General features: G+C 50.0%; 2 protein-coding genes across 3 annotated transcripts; one reads left to right on the forward strand and one right to left on the reverse strand.

Moving 5' to 3' along the window:
* Nucleotides 1-9,072: 9,072 nt before the first annotated feature.
* On the reverse strand, nucleotides 9,073-12,990 carry ALYREF (Aly/REF export factor). Its single transcript, XM_025279718.3, has 6 exons — nucleotides 12,600-12,990; nucleotides 11,992-12,123; nucleotides 10,364-10,511; nucleotides 9,749-9,812; nucleotides 9,472-9,649; nucleotides 9,073-9,377 (listed from the first exon to the last, which is right to left on the reverse strand). Exons 1-6 carry the CDS (start codon nucleotides 12,834-12,836, stop codon nucleotides 9,363-9,365), a joined length of 774 nt encoding a protein of 257 aa, XP_025135503.1. The 5' UTR covers nucleotides 12,837-12,990; the 3' UTR covers nucleotides 9,073-9,362.
* A 40-nt stretch (nucleotides 12,991-13,030) lies between these two features.
* Nucleotides 13,031-18,382, forward strand: ANAPC11 (anaphase promoting complex subunit 11). 2 transcript variants are annotated; one of them, XM_006064226.3, is made up of 3 exons: nucleotides 13,031-13,219; nucleotides 13,548-13,722; nucleotides 18,034-18,382. In XM_006064226.3, the coding sequence occupies exons 2-3, from the start codon at nucleotides 13,614-13,616 to the stop codon at nucleotides 18,177-18,179; spliced, it is 255 nt and encodes an 84-aa protein (XP_006064288.1). In that variant the 5' UTR covers nucleotides 13,031-13,219; nucleotides 13,548-13,613; the 3' UTR covers nucleotides 18,180-18,382. The 2 variants fall into 2 exon arrangements, with proteins under 2 accessions (XP_006064288.1, XP_006064290.1); XM_006064228.3 differs by having other exon boundaries at nucleotides 13,039-13,219; nucleotides 13,602-13,722.
* The last annotated feature ends 4 nt before the right edge of the window (nucleotides 18,383-18,386 follow it).

The raw sequence follows: 18,386 nt of genomic DNA on the forward strand, positions 1-18,386 counted from the left end.
CAGTTGATTCCAGAATGACTCATTAATAATGACAGGTAATTAATGTAAACCATATAAATTTTTATGAAAATTACACAGTCCTATGTAATTCCATAACAAGTAATAAATGTAAATTACAAAAAAAAAAAAAAAATCAGGATATGTGGGAAAGGCACAATAGAATACAAAGTGTAGCAAAAGAAACTAATTGTAGTACAAAGTACTCTGAAGGGGGTAGAAGAGAAGGACTTGCCTAAGCAACTTTGGAAACTGGTACTTTCACTGGAAATCAGTACTCTATGGCTCAACACACGGATGAACCCAATACTGTACTCGAGTTAGTAAATGCTTCTAACACGGTGTATGTTAGCAGTTCTAAAATCAGGCTAGGGGGATACTTAAAGGACTGACATCATTTAAGCAAATATCATGTTGAAAATGAGAGCCAGGTTTCTTTTTTTTTGGTCTCCCTAGAGAGCCAGGTTTCTTATTGCCAGGGAAAGAATTTACAAATAAGGGGAGATGAGAATGAATCCTATGGAATTGGGTTGGAATCAGAGAACAGTAGAAACTCATGTTTTTTTTTTTTTTAATGCATGCTGCTGCTACTGCTGCTAAGCCGCTTCAGTCTTGTCCAGCTCTGTGCGACTCCAGAGACAGCAGCCCAACCAGGCTTCCCCGTCCCTGGGATTCTCAAGGCAAGAACACTGGAGTGGGTTGCCATTTCCTTCTCCAATGCATGAAAGTGAAAAGTGAAAGTGAAGTCGCTCAGTCGTGTCCAACTCTTAGCGACCCCATGGACTGCAACCCACCAGGCTCCTCCATCCATGGGATTTTCCAGGCAATAGCGCTAGAGTGGGCAGATAAATATTGATATGCATGAATTAGTATATATATTTCCTAGTTTTGTCCTGAGAGGGCCCAGAAGCAGCAACAGCCCAGTAGCAATGAGCACACCCAACACCCAGATCTTGGTTGTTAAATACCAGTCTCCACGAAAGGAGCCTGGGAATAGAAGGTGAGCCTGGAGCCTCTTCTGGGGCCAGAAAGTCAGGAAGTACTTTAAAAAACAGGCTCCCCTGGCAGTCCAGCAATTAACTTTGACTCTGTGCTTCAACTGCAAGGGGCACTGGTTCAATCCCTGGTTGAACTAAGATCCTACATGATGTATACAGTGCAGCCAAAACATTTAAAAAAAAATTTTTTTTTTTAAGGAAAAAGAAAACATAAAAAAGGACATGGCATGTCAAAAAGGCATAGGTGTGAAGAAGGCAATGGCAACACACTCCAGTATTCTTGTCTGGAGAATCCCATGGACAGAGGAGCCGGGCGGGCTACAAGTCCATGGGGTCTCGAGAGTCAGACACAACTTAGTGACTAAACCACCACCCAGGTGGGCTAGCTGAGAACTAGAGCCACCTGGAAGTTAAGTGGGGGGTTGGAGTGGGGTGCAGAGTTCTGTCTAGGGGAGAAAGTAACCTTGAACTAACTGGGGCAGCGAGCTGCCAGAGAGATGGCTCAAGAAGTTGTTCCCAACAGGAGAAAGATCGAGTTCAGATGTAGGGTTAGAAAAATAGGTATCTTGACCAAAGGCATCAGAACAAGCCAACCCAACTGGTTCAGGAATGTAGTTTAATTAAATGAATCCAGATGGGAACAAAAATAGATTTAGGGACCACAGAGTGATTGGAGGAGTGGAGAAGGCTCAACAGGGTCTGGCTGACCTCACCTGAAGCCTAGGTGAGGACTATAGGGCCAGGCAGAGAAGGGCTGGGAAAGCAATTGGAAAGTAGTTTGGGGAGGTTTTGGAAGGCAATCTGACTTCTCTTTGGAGGAAGTTTGAGCTGGCTGGGTTAGCAGTCAAGAGAAATGGGATTGAAAATGAAATTGGGGCCTCGGTATCCTTGGTGTCAGCCGAGCAAATATTTCTTAGTTGCCACCAGCCTGAAGAATCTATGTTGTAAACTCTTTGATTCCTTTGATTATGTGCTTTATATCCTTTTTTCCTATTTCTTAATAAATTCTTTTGAAAAATGTGAAAAAAAAAAAAAAAAGAAAAGGCATAGGAGGAACCCGAATGTCTGAGCAACAGAGTTTATCAGATTGTGACTCATAGAATCACATAAATTATAATCAGTTAACAGATTATGACTCATAGAATCAAATAGCCACAAGTCCATACTGACTGAAATAACTGAATAAATGGTGAAGGGACTGTTCTTTCTTAGAAAAGAATTCCAATTAATGTTGAAAGAATAGGGGAAATACAAAAAATGCAACATTAAACACTACAGTAATAATTATCACACCATGAAAGTGAAAAAAAAGTGAAAGTGAAAATCCCTCAGTTGCGTCCGACACTATACATGGACTGTATAGTCCATAGAATTCTCCAGGCCAAAATACTGGAGTGGGTAACCTTTCCCTTTTCCAGGGGATCTTTCCAACCTAGGGATCGAACCCAGGTCTCCCACATTGCAGGGGGATTCTTTACCAGCTGAGCCACAAGGGAAGCCTAAGAATACTGAAGTGGGTAGCCTATCCCTTCTCCAGCGGAGAACTGATACCGGGGTCTCCTGCATTGCAGGTAAATTCTTTACCAACTGAGCTATCAGGGAAGCCCTTATCGCACCATAGGAGGCTAAAATTAGCAGGCAAAATGGTGAGAAACAAGTATTCACTTAGTCTCAAAGTTCTCAAAAAAATTTATAGATTACAAAGGAGGGAAGGATAACTCTTCCTTCTTTATGGAGAAACCTGGCAGCTCCCACTGAATCATGTAAGCAAGGTTATAAGATGGGTAATGAGAGACAGACCACCATGCTGTACCCCATGGGAAACCCTTTCAGTGATATTTTTGCTTAGAGTATGTAACCTCGGTCTAATCATAACGAAGCAAGACAATCCCCAATGGGACTGATCTTCAAAAAGTGCCAAGGTCATGAAAGACATGAAAAGGCTAGAAGCACTACCAGTTGAAGATGACTAGGCATCGTTAGCTCAAGGCAGTGGTCCAGACATTCCTTTCCCATGTAGACAGGGCAAAGCATTTACAACATAGACTATTAGGACAGCTGGCTAAACTTGAATAAGGATATGGTTCAGATAATGGTATTGTTATCAGTGTTCATGCCTGATTATGTAAGATGATGCATTTGTTTTTAAAGACATGCATGTGGAAGGATTTAGGGGTAAAGTGGCACCACACTGCAACTTATTCTCTATCAGTTCAGAAGAAACAGAGAATGAAAAGGAGCAGGGTTCCATCTGGTGGTCTGGGTGACAATCCAGGAATTCTTTGATTATCACTTCTTTTCTATACATCTGACTATATTGTCATCCTGCTTATTTAACTTATATGCAGAGGACGTCATGAGAAATGAACTGGATGAAGCACAAGTTGGAATCAAAATTGCCGGGAGAAATATCAATAACCTCAGATATGGAGATAACATCACCCTTATGGCAGAAAGTGAAGAACTAAAGAGCCTCTTGATGAAAATGAAAGAGGAGAGTGAAAAAGTTGGCTTAAAGCTCAACATTCAGAAAACTAAAATCATGGCATCTGGTCCCATTACTTCATGGCAAATAGATGGGGAAACAGTGACAGACTTTATTTTTTTGGGCTCCAAAATAACTGCAGATGGTGACTGCAGCCATGAAATTAAAAGATGTTTCCTCCTTGGAAGGAAAGTTATGACCAACCTAGACAGCATATTCAAAAGCAGAGACACTACTTTGCCAACAAAGGTCCATCTTGTCAAAGCTATGGTTTTTCCTGTGGTCATGTATGGATGTAAGAGTTGGACTATAAAGAAAGCTGAGCACCGAAGAATTGATGCTTTTGAACTGTGGTGTTGGAGAAGACTCTTGAGAGTCCCTTGGACTGCAAGGAGATCCAACCAGCCCATCCTAAAGGAAATCAGTCCTGAATATTCATTGGAAGGACTGATGCTGAAGCTGAAACTCCAATACTTTCGCCACCTGATGTGAAGAACTGACTCATTTGAAAAGACCCTGATACTGAGAAAGATTGAAGGCAGGAGAAGGGGACGACCGAGGATGAGATGGTTAGATGGCATCACCAACTCAATGGGCATAAGTTTGAGTAAACTCCAGGAGTTGGTGACAGACATGGAGACCTGGAGTGCTATAGTTCATGGGGTTGCAAAGTGTCGGACACTGAGCGACTAAACTCTCAGAATTACAAACTGACACTTAAGAACATTTCCAGTTAAATGGAGAAGTAGGCTGATGTTAATAGAAATGATTAGGGAAGGTCAAACTGAGGTCTCCTGCACTGCAGGCTGATTCTTTATCAACTGAGCTATCAGGGAAGCAAACTTAGTTGCTTTATGATCCAGCAATTCTACTCCAAAACCACTGAAAACTATCTCCGCATAAAAATGTGTACCTCGATGCTCACAGCAGCATTATTTCAATAGCCAAAAAGTAGATACAACCCAAATGTCCATCAACTGATGAACGGACAAAACAAAATGTGAACTATCCACCACAGGATTATTTGCAGTAACAAGGGTTTCATTTGGACTGGATACTGACACAGGCTATAACAAGAACGAACCTCAGAGACATTGTGCTGAGAAAAGACGCCAGACACCGAGGGCACAGATTACATAAATCCATTTGTACGAAATGTCCAGAATAGGCAAATCCACAGAAAGTGGACAAGTGAAGGCTGAGGAACAGGAACAGAGGCATGATGCTTAGTGGGTTTCTTTTTGGGGAGATGAGAATATCCTGGAATTTGAATGTGGAGGTGAATTTGTGACTTGGTGAATAGAGTAAAATTACTGTAAACGGGTTAACTCCATGGTATGTCGACTATATGTTAATAAAGCTCTTATTAAGAAAAACAACCTACAGTAATAAGGGTTTCATTTGGATGGTGCTGGGAAGGTTATTCTGTATACATTGTTACCTAAAATTTTGTACTGACTTATTTTTTCAGGTAAAAAACCAATGTTCTTAAGAGTATTTCACATTCCACACTCACTGAAACAGAAACACAGGAGCCCACTCCATGGCTCTGCCTTTTCAGTTATTGTCTATGGATGTCCCCCACGTCAGTCCCTAAGTGCTCAGTCCTGGCAGCCCCTCCCCAGGTCAGGCTGCACCTCTGGTAGATGCCCTTCCTTTGAAGCCCAGCACAGAGGCCCCACGACCTCTGCCTTCTCCACCAGCCACAGTGGGGCTCCGGCTTGTCCCCGTGTTCTCACCCTAGGACCTTTACACTTGCTCTTCTTTCTGCCAGCGAGGTTCCCCTCCGAATATCCAAGTGCTCACAACTCCACCTCACCAGCAAGGCCCTTCCCTACTCCTTAGCACCCTCTGCTCTGTTTGCCTCCACAGCCTTGTTACCACCTAACATCTTGTATTTCACTTTTCCCGTCTTTCCCCCATGGAATGTATATTCCACAACAGAAAATGCTCTATGTCCTGCCTGCTTCACTTATTTCTATTGTAGTTGTTACACTATTATCATAATTTCTTATTTTTGTTTCCTGTATTAGAGCCTTAGCTCCCTGCAAGCAGGAACAAAACCCTTGTTGTTTACAGAAAGCAACATTCCTCTTCTGATATTTCAGACCACGTCTGAGTGTGACAACCATTCAACAACTCTGGCACCTTGACTCCTGCTAGGTTTCACACAACCTGCCAAGGGACAGGGCTGTTCCTTCTTATCCAAGTTGCTCTATAAACCATGTGAATCTTTGCTCAACCAAGCAAAGCAGAATGCATCTGGAGCTGAGTGGCTCCTCTTCACACAAGCATCCTGTCAGAGTCCAGGAGCCCCAGGCCCTGTGGGCATGCCACCCTCTTCCCTGGCACTGGCTTCCTCAACATCTTCGAGATTCCTGAAGACTGACTGACTGTCCGGATGAGGCATGTGCCCACTCCTGGGCTGATCACTGAACTTTCCACTCAGACCACAAGGTGGAGGTGAGCTGGGGTACGTTCCAGTGCCCTGCAAGTGGGACAGCCCCATTCACCTGGTCTGCGAGACTGCAATCCAGCATTTGAGAAAAGAACATGAAGGAGAAACCAAGCAAAAGCACCAAGTGCATCTCATCCTTTCACTCACTCGGTCTGTACTTTCAGGGATGAAGTGCTGGCCGCTGCAGGGATACCCAGCACTGCCCTCAGGTAACCAGAAGCCTTTGCCTTGGAGCACAGAAACTGCCCCTGCACACTTACCACCCAAGAGCGCTTCCTCCCAAGAGCACCCCCACGTGAACAGCAAAGCACATGGCCCTCCAGCCCTTGAGATAATGTATGGTTTCCCATTTCAGTTAAGGAGATTGAGGATTAAAGTGGTGGTGGGGGGACTTCCCTGTGATCCAGTGGTTAAGAATCTGCCTGCCAATGCAGGGGACAGGGGTTCAATCCCTGGTCAGGGACAATTCTACATGCTGTGGGCAACTAAGCCCATGCACCACAACTACTGAGCCTGTGCTCTGGAGCCCGTGCTCTGCAACTAGAAAGTAGCCCCCACTCACTGCAACTAGAGAAAGCCCATGCCCAGCAACAGACCCAGGGCAGCCAAAAATTATTAAAAAAAATAAAGTGATGGGGAGGTTTCTCTCAGTTCCCTGCCAAACTGCAAGCTTTTCTGACTTGGTCACTTCCCCACTAAATGCTTCTAGCAAATATGATGTCACCCCTCCCTACTCCCGTCACCTCCAGCCCCATATCCCTATCTCTACCTGCAGTGTCCACACGTCCAGTTCCAGCTCACAGACATCTAGCTGACAGCAACACTTGCCTGGGTCCACATCTGGATGCTTACCGGTGTAAGCACCAGTGTTTCTGCCTCTTAGACCCAACACTGAGCACAGCCTGTCCTTTGCCTGCTTTCTTCCTGGAACTTTCTCTTCACTAGTGACACCCTCCGCCCATGTGGCACCTTGGCCACCCCTTACCATGCCCCACAAGCCCCCGATTCCCCATCATCGCTCCCTCCAAACACCAGAGCCAACATCCAGAAAGCAGTCTCCCTGCCTGGCATGTGCCTGCTTAGTCCAAGGCCACCTCATCAGAGAGGCTGCCTGGCTCTGTCCAGATGGTCTGACCTCTACTAGCCACCCCTCACCACACTGCAGCTAAAGCTGAGCCCTGGCTGATCCCCTCCCGTTAAGACTGGGCTAGAGGTAGGGATGAGTCACCTCAACCATCTTTCCATCAGTGCCTGGCATGGCTCAGATGGTTCAAATGGCAGCTGCTGGCTCTGCAGTGACAGCACATTAACTGACTGTTCAAGGGCCACCCCTTAATCACACTCCTTCCTTGTGACTCACTCCAGCCTCATCCCAAACATGGAAGCCATCTGAGCTGCGGGCCATGGTAGCTGCTTCCGAAGAGCCAAGGCACCGGCTGCTGTTAAAGCTGGGGTGACTCTCCTGGCCCCCACTTACCCCTCCCCAGAGTCTCTATTCTCAAAAGGCTGTCACCATCCCCTTCTCCTCCTGCCTTCTGTCTTTCCCAGCATCAGGGTCTTTTCCAATGAGTCGGCTCTTTGCATCAGGTGGCCAAAGTACTGGAGCTTTAGCTTCAGCATTAGTCCTTCCAGTGAATACTCAGGGTTGATTTCCATTAGGATTGACTGGTTTGATTTTACTGTCCAAGGGACTCTCAAGTCTCCAGCACAATTTGAAAACATCAATTCTTTGGGGCTCAGCTTTATGGTCCAACTCACATCTGTACATGAATACTGGAAAAACCATAGCTTTGACTATATGGACCTTTGTCAGCAAAGTGATGTCTCTCTCTGCTTTTCAATAAGCTGTCCAGGTTTATCACAGCTTTTCTTCCAAGGAGTCTTTTAATATCAGAGCTGCAGTAATCGTCTGCAGTGATTATGGAGCCCACAAAAATAAAATCTGTTACTATTTCCACTTTTTCCCCTTCTGTTTACCATTAAGTGATAGAACCAGATGCCATGACCTTCTTTTTTTGAATGTTGAGTTTTAACTTTTTTCATTCTTTCACCCTCGAGGCTTTTTAGTTCCTCTTCACTTTGACATTAAAGTGGTATTATCTGCATATCTGAGGTTGTTGATATTTCTCCCAGCAATCTTGATTCCAGTTTGATTTGATTTATCCAACCTGGCATTTGCATGATATACTCTGCAGGTAAGTTAAATAAGCAGGGTGACAGCATACAGTCTTGACGGTACTCCTTTCCCAATTTTGAACCAGTCTGTTTTTCCATGTCTGGTTCTGTTGCTTCTTGGCCTGCGTACAGGTTTCTCAGGAGACAGGTAAGGTGGGCCATCTCTTTAAGAATTTTCCAGTTTCCCTCTAGCTGGGTTGTAGGCATAATTGAGTGGCTCAAAGGCATGTCCTCAGGAGGGGAGGCCCAAAGAGATGTCCATGCCCCACACCCCAGGGAGCTTGGCTCCTTCTGAACCGTAGAACTGCATGGCAGGTCACACCAGCATTCGAGCAAGTAACATGACCATCCTGCTCTAGTCTGTCCCAGGAGGGGTCCAGATGGGCACCAGTGTCTGCCCGCCCCCCCAGTTCCCTGTGGGTCAAACGAGATTCTACCACAGCTCCCACTATCTACATCTCCAAGTACATAATTAAGAAAACACCGAATACAGTGATCTTTCCTTCATGACACAAAAGATGAAAAACACGCGGGGATTATGTTGCAAAGTCAGAACTACTAAACCCAGATTTCTGAGAACCAGAGCACGAGAAGGAAAGGAACAGCTCAACCCAGCAGTCACCTGAAATTGGCCAGAAGCACAGGGCACCCCACCTTGCCCCGCACCTCACCTGGCAGTACAGGCAATGAACAGGTGGCTGAGTGTGGAGGACCACTGCTCCACGTCCTCCCACCTAGGGGGGATGAGGGGGTGAGAAAAAGGGGTTTGGATCTGTGGGAACATCGTGGCAGCCAGCATCCTCCTGCAGAACTCCAACCCAGAGGCCAGGTGCCATGTGCCCAGCAGGCCTGCCTCATTTCCTCCTCAGATCCCACGTCCCTCCCGCCTACCAGATCACACCAGCATTCTGGCCCAGGTGAGGACCCTGAGAATGGGATGAATTAAACAGTTCCACTTCTACACACATTTCTATTTTATTATGGCAAAGGTGAAAACGCCACCTTCTCCACAACAACAACCAGTAAAAGTTATCCCAAAAATAACTCAGTACAAAACAGGTCTGTTTCAGAATTTAAAAAAAAAAAAAAAAGGAAAAAGAAACCTTTACATGAATTTTAAATCCTATTTTAAAACATAAAAGAAACAAATCCATCATTGGCCACACAGCCCCAGTCTGTCACCCCCTCCCACCAGGGAGCACGGACGAGACTTCTGGGTCCTGGTCCATGCACGGATTTGCTGGTCTGTTTAACTGGTGTCCATCTGAAACAGAGGAAGAGAGGTGCTCATTCAAAATGAGGCCCTCCTCTCAGTTGGTCTGGGACTGACCCTCACCCAGCCCTCCTCTGTGACTTACTCTTGCATTATAAGCATCCAGCTGGGCATCTAATTCTTCTGCAGAAAGCTGCTGCTTTGAACTCCTGCCGGTGCCTCTGCCTCTGCCCCGGCTGCCTCCACGGGTGCCTCTCCGGGTGCCGCCGCCACCACCAAAACCTCCTGAACCACGGTTTCTAGTCATCCCACCTCTGTTTACACTAGCAAGAAAAGGAAACTTTGCTCACATGCCTGGGAAGACCTGCAGCATGAGGAGACACCCCACAGGCCAGCCCTGACTAGAGAGGCCCTGAACTCACCTCTGTGCAGGTCTCCGCTGCGTGTCAATCTGTGAGGTGACGAGCTGAATGTTCATGGGGCGGCCTGTGGCAGAGAACACAAGAGGGCCAGCTCCTGTTAGAGGACTCTGAAGCCTGCTAGGGGCAGCACCCTGGCCTCCATGCAAGCACTGGAAAGGGACACTGTGCATCTTGATGCTCCCGACGAGAGGACAGCCTGGAAATGCTGGTGGGAGAACAGCCCCACCAGCGCCTCCTCGCTCCTTCTCATCCAGTGCACGTGGGTGTCTGTCGGGCGTCCGGGGTGCCCAGGAGCAGAAAGGTACCTTTGTCTTTACGACTACAGCCCCGCACTCAAGAGTTGTACTATGGTGATTCTGAGAAGGCTTCACAGAAGTGAATCTTCCGGAAGGAGCTGAAGGAGGGGAGGGATGTAGCTTGCTGGATGGGGATTCACAAGAGGTTGGTCCAGATGTGTGGGGCAGCATGAGAGGTGGTAGTGGAAGAGAGACAAAGGGGCGAACACAAAGTGTCCTCAAGCAGAGGGGACCCTACTCTTGCAGGGATGGGGCCAGCCTCTGGTTCCGCAAACTAGCTACAGCGCTGCAGCCTTTCTGGGTCCAATCCCAAACGCACCATCCAAAGGGACGCCGTTGTACTGTTTCATAGCTTTTAGTGCATCTGCCTTCCGCTCAAAGTGCACGTCAGCTGTTCCTAAACTGCGGCCAGATCGGTCGTAGTGCACAGCCGCCTTCTTCAGAGTTCCAAATTCAGCAAAGAGCTCCTGAGAGTCAGAAAGAGCAGTTGTTAGCAAAGCAATCTTTCTTCTGGTGGCCCAGGGACACTCCCTGGAAGTGTAAACTGCTTTGGGGTATTTCCCTGGGAGGAAGACATACATGTGGTGGGGCAGGGCAGTGGCGGTGGGACCTGGGGTATGGGATGGGACAGGTGGGACAGCAATTTCCCGGAGCAGCTGGGCCCGAGGGCTCCTGCCCACTTGGGAACCTGACATCTGTACCACGATGCAGGTGAAGGATCACAAAGCCCACCAATGAAGGGCAAAGATTAAGTTGCTATCTTCTTCAACAAAGGAATATTTACAACACACCCAAGGACTGTGCCAAGAAGCAGCCAAGGCCAAGATCACAGAGCAAGGGGCTCTATCCACTTGTGGACCAGCTCCAAGGGCCCTCTGTCTGGGAGCCCTGACCCAGCCCCTCCCCCAGGGCAGATTCTGGCTCACCTTTCCCTCTCCTCCTACTCAAGCCTGCCGCAAAGCCTGAAGTCAAGCGCTGCCATGGAAACTGCCCTGACCTCAGGCAGGCTGGGAGTTGGAGAGGGAACCCAGAGTGTGGGGCTACTCCGGCCGCAGGCACACAGCGGGAAGTGGAGTTCACCAAAAGCGGTTTCCAGTGGATGCCAGAAACCACCTTAAAAAAAGTGTTGAGACACTGTGAGTGCTCACTGGCCTTGCTCTGTCCTCCCAAGGCAAAGTAAATGGCTGGGCTCTGGGAAATTGAACCCAGGGAGGCCCAGTACCCTGCCCAGCCATCTCCTGGACTGACCCCCAAGATGTCATTACTTAACCATTTTAGGCAGCAAGTTTAAAAGCCTTTAGGGTTCAACCAAAAAAAAGAAAAGGAAAAAAAGAAAAAGGGGAGGAAAGAGAGAGGAAAAAAAAAAAGAGGCTTCAACCAAAGATGTTTGAGAATCATGCCACTAGCAAAACCCAGGGGGTGAGGATAAGTGAGAAGACAGGGGATGAAATTCCAAGTAAGACATAGGGCTTAAGGCAAATGGAGCCAGAGTGACACTGGCACCATCCTGGTTCTATGCTGTCAGTTCTACAAAAGAAGTGCTTTCTCCTCCCAACAAACCTTTAAAACAAGCAAAACGTAAGGAAAGCAAGTAGCCTAGCTCTTCCAGGAAAAGAAACGGAGCACATTCAACCAAGCTTCTGTCAGAAGAGCTTGGGCAGAGTGCCTTCATCTACAGAACACGTTTTAGCAAAGAACAGCAGCGCCCCAGACTAAGCTGGGGTCTTGTCTTCCAGCACAAACTGACACATTGGTCAGGCTTTCAAGTCTAGCTCAACCTCTGCTCTGCATTCCTGAAGCCCCTCACAGGGAACAGTGGCTGGCCCTTGGGTGCCTGGGAGAGCTTGTCGTCCCAAGGTGTGTGGGGGGGATTCAGGGCCAAGTCCCAAACGCCACAACCAATTCCGTGCGGAGTGACCCGCCCACCAAGAAACTCCAGTCCCTTACCTGAATATCAGCGTCGGACACTCCAAAATCCAGATTTGACACCAGCAGTTTCCCACCGGTCTCCACGCCGGCACCACCCCCAAAACCGCTATCGAAAAGGTCATGCTGCCATTTGTCGGGAAGTTGTTTCGGCTGAGGGAAAAGAAAACACAAGAACAGAAAAAGGTCTGTGAGTCTCACTCCAGGGCTCGCCCTCGCCCTCACGGCCACAGCAAGACCCTCCCCCCATCACGGCGGGGAGGCAGGCACTGAGACAGACCCGCGGCCCCCGCTTCTCGCCCGCGTCAGGCCGTACCCGGCCGCCAAGGCCACACGTCCCCCAACTTCTCGGTTCCCTCCAACCGACTTCCCGCCACCGGGGCGGCCGCGCCAACGGCCCCTCGGCCCCCAGAGCCGTGAGGCCGGGCGCCCTGCTAAGACAAAGGCCGCCAGGGTCTCCGCCTTGGTGCCCGGCAGGCGTGCGACCTTCCCGCCCGCCGAAGCGGCCGGCGCCCGCGCCCCCCGGCCCAGTCGGTCAGTCGGTCGGCCGGCCGCCCGGCCGGTCGCCCGTGCGCCGCCCTACCGGTTCGCTCCCTCGCCGCGGCCCGCCACCCGGTATCCACACTCACCCTGCTGTAGGGCGCCGGCCGGTTCCTGCCGCCGCCGCCCGCCGCGCCGCGGGCGATGGCCGGCCGATTCCGAATGGGTCCGCCGCCTCGGTTCACTCGCGCGGCGGCCTGGGCCCCGCCGCCGCGGCCACCCTGCGAGCCGGCCCGGCCGCGGCCCCTGCCCCCGCCGCGGCCGCCTCGCTGGCTCCGGTTCAGCTTAATGATGTCGTCCAGAGACATATCCATTTTGTCGGCCATGGCGGGCGCGGAATCGGCCTCGGCTCGAGCCCGCGCGTCAGCACGTCGGCGCGTCACTTCCAGCGCCGCTCGGGGGTTTTCCGGTGCCGCGTCCTCAGAGCGACCGCGGATTGGCTGCGGGCCTTCGGCGTCTCAGGGGGCGAGGCCGCGCGTGCGCGCTGAACCAAGGAGCTCGGCGGGCGCCTCTGAGAAGTGCCGAGCCGCGGCCACAGGCGTTTATGTACCTTCCCGCGCGGGGCCGGCGCTGCCAACTGAAGGCGGGTGGTGCCGCGCGCGATTAGATCGGCGGGGGCGCGGCCGTTGGGGGCGTGGCCGAGCGTGGCGCCTCTCCCTTGCCCCTCCCCCACCGCACCAGGAACCCGCACCCTAGTCCCGCGGCGGGAGTGAGTGCGGCCCGTGCGGCCCACGCCAGGGTTGTTTCCGGGGTGACCTCGTAGGGAGCGGGCTTGGGTCTCCATCTACTCAGCCCCGTCAGCCCTTTCGGAAGTAGCGCACGGCGCGTTTCTGCGGTTGTTAAAGAAAGCCGACGAGCCCTTCTGCGGACGCCGGGGCAGAAGTGCGGTGTTGGCGAAGGACCAACACCGGTCCTCCCGGGCTTCCCGAGGACCCGGCCCCCGCCCCAGCCCCCTTGCAGACAGCTCTTACTGCCTTTCGGCGGCCACTGTTGCCTACGCTGAACCCTCGGGGCGACACCCCTTCTTTGGCTTCCAGGTGCCGTAGCTCTGCAGACTCAGCACAGCCGGGTGGTCTCTTCCCTCCTCGCAGGCTCCTCGCGCCATGAGGGTGAAGATCAAATGCTGGAACGGCGTGGCCACTTGGCTCTGGGTAGCCAACGACGAGAACTGCGGCATCTGCCGGATGGCCTTCAATGGCTGCTGCCCGGACTGTGAGTGTCCCCTGCCCGCTGTCTCTCGAGCTGTGCCTATCATCTGGCCTTGACGTGTCCCCAGAAGTACTTGCACAGCGTTTCTGGGGTTTGGTTTCCTCTTCCCAAGAAAAGTTGATAGAGAAAAGCCAGGCTATTTGGGCCCATATTTGTACAAAGATCCTGTCAAAAGTTTTGTAAGGAAAAGAGCACAGTTTGCTATCCTGATAAAAGTCACTATGAGACATGTGGAACACAAAGATGTGTTAAGGCATTTTATTTGAAAATTTCAAGTCAACAAAAAAGTGTGATGTTACAAGGTTTACCTCTCAATCCAGCACATAAATGATGAATAACACGTTTTCATATCTGGTTGTTTTTGCCCAGCTGTTTTAAAGTAAAGGCTAAATGTCTCCTGCATGGTCAGGTGGGTTCTTTACCCCTGAGCCACCAGGGAAGCCATAATAAACGCTAAATGTGATGCCCTACTTCAGTGCTGACTTTCACCCAGCACTGTTGTCGCCTTAGACAACATATTTCTTACCGTTGCTCCTCATTCCTAGTCCTTGTTCAGATTTCTTTAGTTGTCTTCAAATGTCTTTTTATTGTTGGGTGGTGTGAGCCAAGACCCAAGGTGTGATCACTTTTTCCCTTCACTACTTAATCTAGAATAGTTTTGCTTCAACTTCTCTATTGCGTTTTAGACATCTAATTATTTGTTTTTATTTTTATTTATTTATTTTGGCTGTGTAGGGACCTTCATTGCATTGGGCAGGCTTCTCTCTAGTTGTGTTGCATGGGCTCAGTTGTCTTGTATTACGTGGGATTTTAGTTTCTAGACCAGGGATCAAACCCACATCCCCTGCATTGGAAGGCAGATTCTTAACCACTGGACCACCAGGGAATTCCCCGTAGACATCTGATTCTTTCAGAACGTGTTGTCTTGCAAAATGCCTGACCTCAGGTTTTATCAGAGTTCATCTTTGCTGTTTTTTTTTGCATTATTCCCTCGTGGCTCAGACAGTAAAGCGTCTGTCTACAATGCGGGAGAACTGGGTTCGATCCCTGGGTTGGGAAGATCCTTTGGAGAAGGAAATGGCAATCCACTCCAGTACTATTGCCTGGAAAATCCCATGGACAGAGGAGCCTGGTAGGCTACAGTCCATGGGATAGCAAAGAGTCGGACATGACTGAGTGACTTCACTTTCACTTCACTTTGTCTCCAGTGTGTTCTGTGAAGTGAAAATATTTGGGTCAAAAGGAGATTTTTGCACCAGTGAATTTAGTTTTTAGTCAGACACAAGTGAACTAGAAGCAGTAGGAAGGCTCTTAAGGCTTTGCCTAGGGAACAAAGGTGTTCCCAAGAGAGAAGTGAGATTTTGGGACCACTGAGAAGTCAATGACCAGGCCTGTCCTGTGGGGCCGTGAACATCAAAATAGTACCAGATCTTTGCTTACAGTGAAATTCAAATAATTGAATTTTAGTGCAAGTATAATTTTATCCTTGCCTTAAATCTTTACATTCGGTGAGAGGAAATCTCATCACCTATGGGCTAATCCATCCTGATTTAATCAGGCTGGTATATAATCTTAGGAAATCAGTGATTGGTTCTACTTGATGAGGTTTTATGTAACAGGGAGAGAGAATAGAAGCACAAGGTCTGGCTTGGTTTAATCCGTTTAAAACCGCCCCCCCCCCCCCCCTTTTTTTTTTGGTTCAGTTGGGTCTTGTTACTACATGCAGCCTTTTTCTAGTTGAGGAAGCACTAGTCTAGTTGCCGTGGCTTCTCTTGTTGCGGAGCACAGGCTCTAGGCGCACAGGCTTCAGTGGTTTCATTGCTTGGGTTTAGTTGCTCTGCAGCATGTGAAATCTTCCAGGCCCAGGGATTGAACCCATGTCCCCTGCATTGGCAGGTGGATTCCTATCCACTGTACCACCAGGGAAATCCTAAAACCACCCTTTCTCAAAGGTACAACACAGGTTATGGGTAGGTACTTGCAACTTTCTCAGCAGCAGATGTGGCTTCTGAAAAGAAAAGTCCTAGGTAGCATTTATGTGGTCATGCCCTTGACCCAGTGTGGGTGAGTGAGACTGTGTGTCAAAGATGGCACCAGGGCTTGCATGCAGCTTGTGGAACCCAGTGTGTGGGGCTGGCTGAGGTGTGCTGGCTCCTGGGAAGAGGGGGTGTTTAGAGGCTGAACTTTGGACTTGCTGGTTGTGAGCCAGCTGTAATGATCAAAGTGTTTGGTCAGCCCAGGGTGCCTTCTATACAGATCAAGTGATGCTGGATTTCTCTGCTGAGAGGAAATTCCTACAAAGAATCCAGAGTGACTCAGACTGTGATAAACCCGCTCCTTGTCTCAGGGCTTTGTGAGTGAAAGTCTTATGGAGAGGATCCCACCGACACTTAGCATGAGTCACTATCAGCATGGAAGGTGGTGTCAGATTCCCCACAAATGGATGTGATGGCTAGGGTACTCCTGCCAGTAGGCTAGCTGGCCCCTGTGCATCCTCTTGCATCCTCTATTTGTAAGGGCTCTTATGTGTTAGGGGTGATTGCAAGCGTAGTTCTGCTGAGGTGGGAAAGACCCTGGGTGGGGTGGGGTGGGGGTGAGAACCAACAGAAATCAGGTGTCACACCCTGTGGGCTTCTGGCACAGGGCCGTCCACCTCGCCCCGAACCCTGGCCTGGGAAGCAGAGTGAGCTAGATGGTTTTGTATTTGCCAAGTAAATTGTTTTTTGGTTGTTTTGTCGTAAAAGATTCAGAAAAGGAGTGATGTTTTGTTTTAGAGAGAATTACTTTTAAAAGATTGGGGGTTTGAGGGGGAGAAAGGATCCATGTATATGTATAACTGAGTCCCTTCACTGTTCACCTGAAATTATCACAATGTTGTTAATGGGCTACACCCCAATACAAAATAAAAAGTTAAAAAAAAAAAAAATTGAGAAACACTGCCCCAAACAAGAGAGTAAGAAGATGGCAGTGCCCATCTGTCTGACTCCATAGGGTGAATGTACCACTGTGGGGCAAGGGCTGTTCCTGAACTGGGAAGGAGGTGCAGGTTTTGAGCAGCCACTGAAGGATATTTAAGACCTGGCACCCACACCAGCCTCCTGGCCGGCATGCTCCCTTCAGGCCATGGCAGCTGCCCTCGGGAGTCATGTGGCCTCCTGTCTGTCGGTGGTATGTCGGGGGCATGATAGAGACTGCGGAGCACTGTGAGGCTTGGATAAGCGCTCAGGTCAGGTTTCCGGCCCCTTGTGCAGCTCAGAGCAGGTGCTCCATTAGGTCTTGAGAACACTGTCATGTGGCTTCGCCGTGGTGTTATCTCTTTAACACATGGTACAGTCACCTGTCCCTGTGTCTGGTGTCAAGAGAGACGACCAGGACCACATGTGACCAGGCCAGCACTTAGGAACTACTTCGTGGACAAGGTGTCTCCTGTTCACCCCAGCTTATCTGGCTGCTGCACTGTGTGCCCTAGTGACTTCTGGATTTGGTTCACGCTTAATAGGCATGAGGGGCCCTGTGGCAATGGTTTGGGGGAATGGCCCCCCTGGAGGGTGGCGGCAGCAAGCTGCAGCTCGCCCTGCTCATGGGGACCTACCTGCTTGTGGCTGGGGGAGGACATTGTGCTCTGCCGGCACCAGCTATGTGATGGGGTTTTGTGGATTCTTAAAAACCAGGGACTTGTTTCTCTTGATGCCAGGGCCTCTTCACAGTGGTAGCACGTGCAGGTGTGTGGGCTGGAGGGCCAGCACCAGGTTCTCTGGACCTCAGGTAGGATAGAAATGGGGAGGAAACGGGAGGCAGTGCCACATCACTCCCAGCGGCCCAGAGGCTGGGCCATAAGCCCCTGTGTCCCCGACCTGCTTCCTGGTACTGAACTGGGTCCCTACTGCCTGGCAATGGTGACATTTAGTTTCTAAGGCTCCGGCTCACCTCACCTTGATCAAGAGAATGGTTTGCTGCTCAGAGGCAGGTCACCTGTGCAGGCGCCTTGACACACTGATGTAACCTTCTTGGCATCACGGGTGCCAAATGGCAGAGCTGCAGTGTGTCTGCAGATGGGCCCAGGCCCTGGGAGGCCAGTGGACGGGGGTTCAGGCCCGGCCAGAGCTCTTCCTGCTGCTGAGCTCCCACGTGGAGGTGGGAGCAGCCTGGGTGGTCTTTGCAGAGGTTCATATAGAGGTGGCTGCTCAGCTGAGTCTGTGGTTTCCTTCCAGATTCCTGTCCTCTCTGAGCCCTGAGGCCACCCTGGGCATGCTTCCCCCATCGGACTTGTCCTGTGCTCTGGGTGACTCACAGGTCCTCTCGTCCCTCCCGCAGGCAAGGTGCCGGGTGACGACTGCCCGCTGGTGTGGGGCCAGTGCTCACACTGCTTCCACATGCATTGCATCCTCAAGTGGCTGAACGCGCAGCAGGTGCAGCAGCACTGCCCCATGTGCCGCCAGGAGTGGAAGTTCAAGGAATGAGGCCATCCAACGCTGCCCGACGCCCCTGCCCTCACCCTGAGACGGCCTCACCCCCACAGTGGCTCTGGGTGGCTGTCTCCTCCACGGGGACAGTCTCCTCTGGGCTCTGACAGGGTTGAAATGAGGACTGGAGCTGCGTTTGTTTTCTCCCATCACAACGTTGACACTTTTATCAAATAAATAAAACTCATTAAACCACCTAAGCCT

The sequence above is a fragment of the Bubalus bubalis genome, chromosome 3, assembly GCF_019923935.1.
Source record: "Bubalus bubalis isolate 160015118507 breed Murrah chromosome 3, NDDB_SH_1, whole genome shotgun sequence".
Taxonomy (NCBI): domain Eukaryota; kingdom Metazoa; phylum Chordata; class Mammalia; order Artiodactyla; family Bovidae; genus Bubalus; species Bubalus bubalis.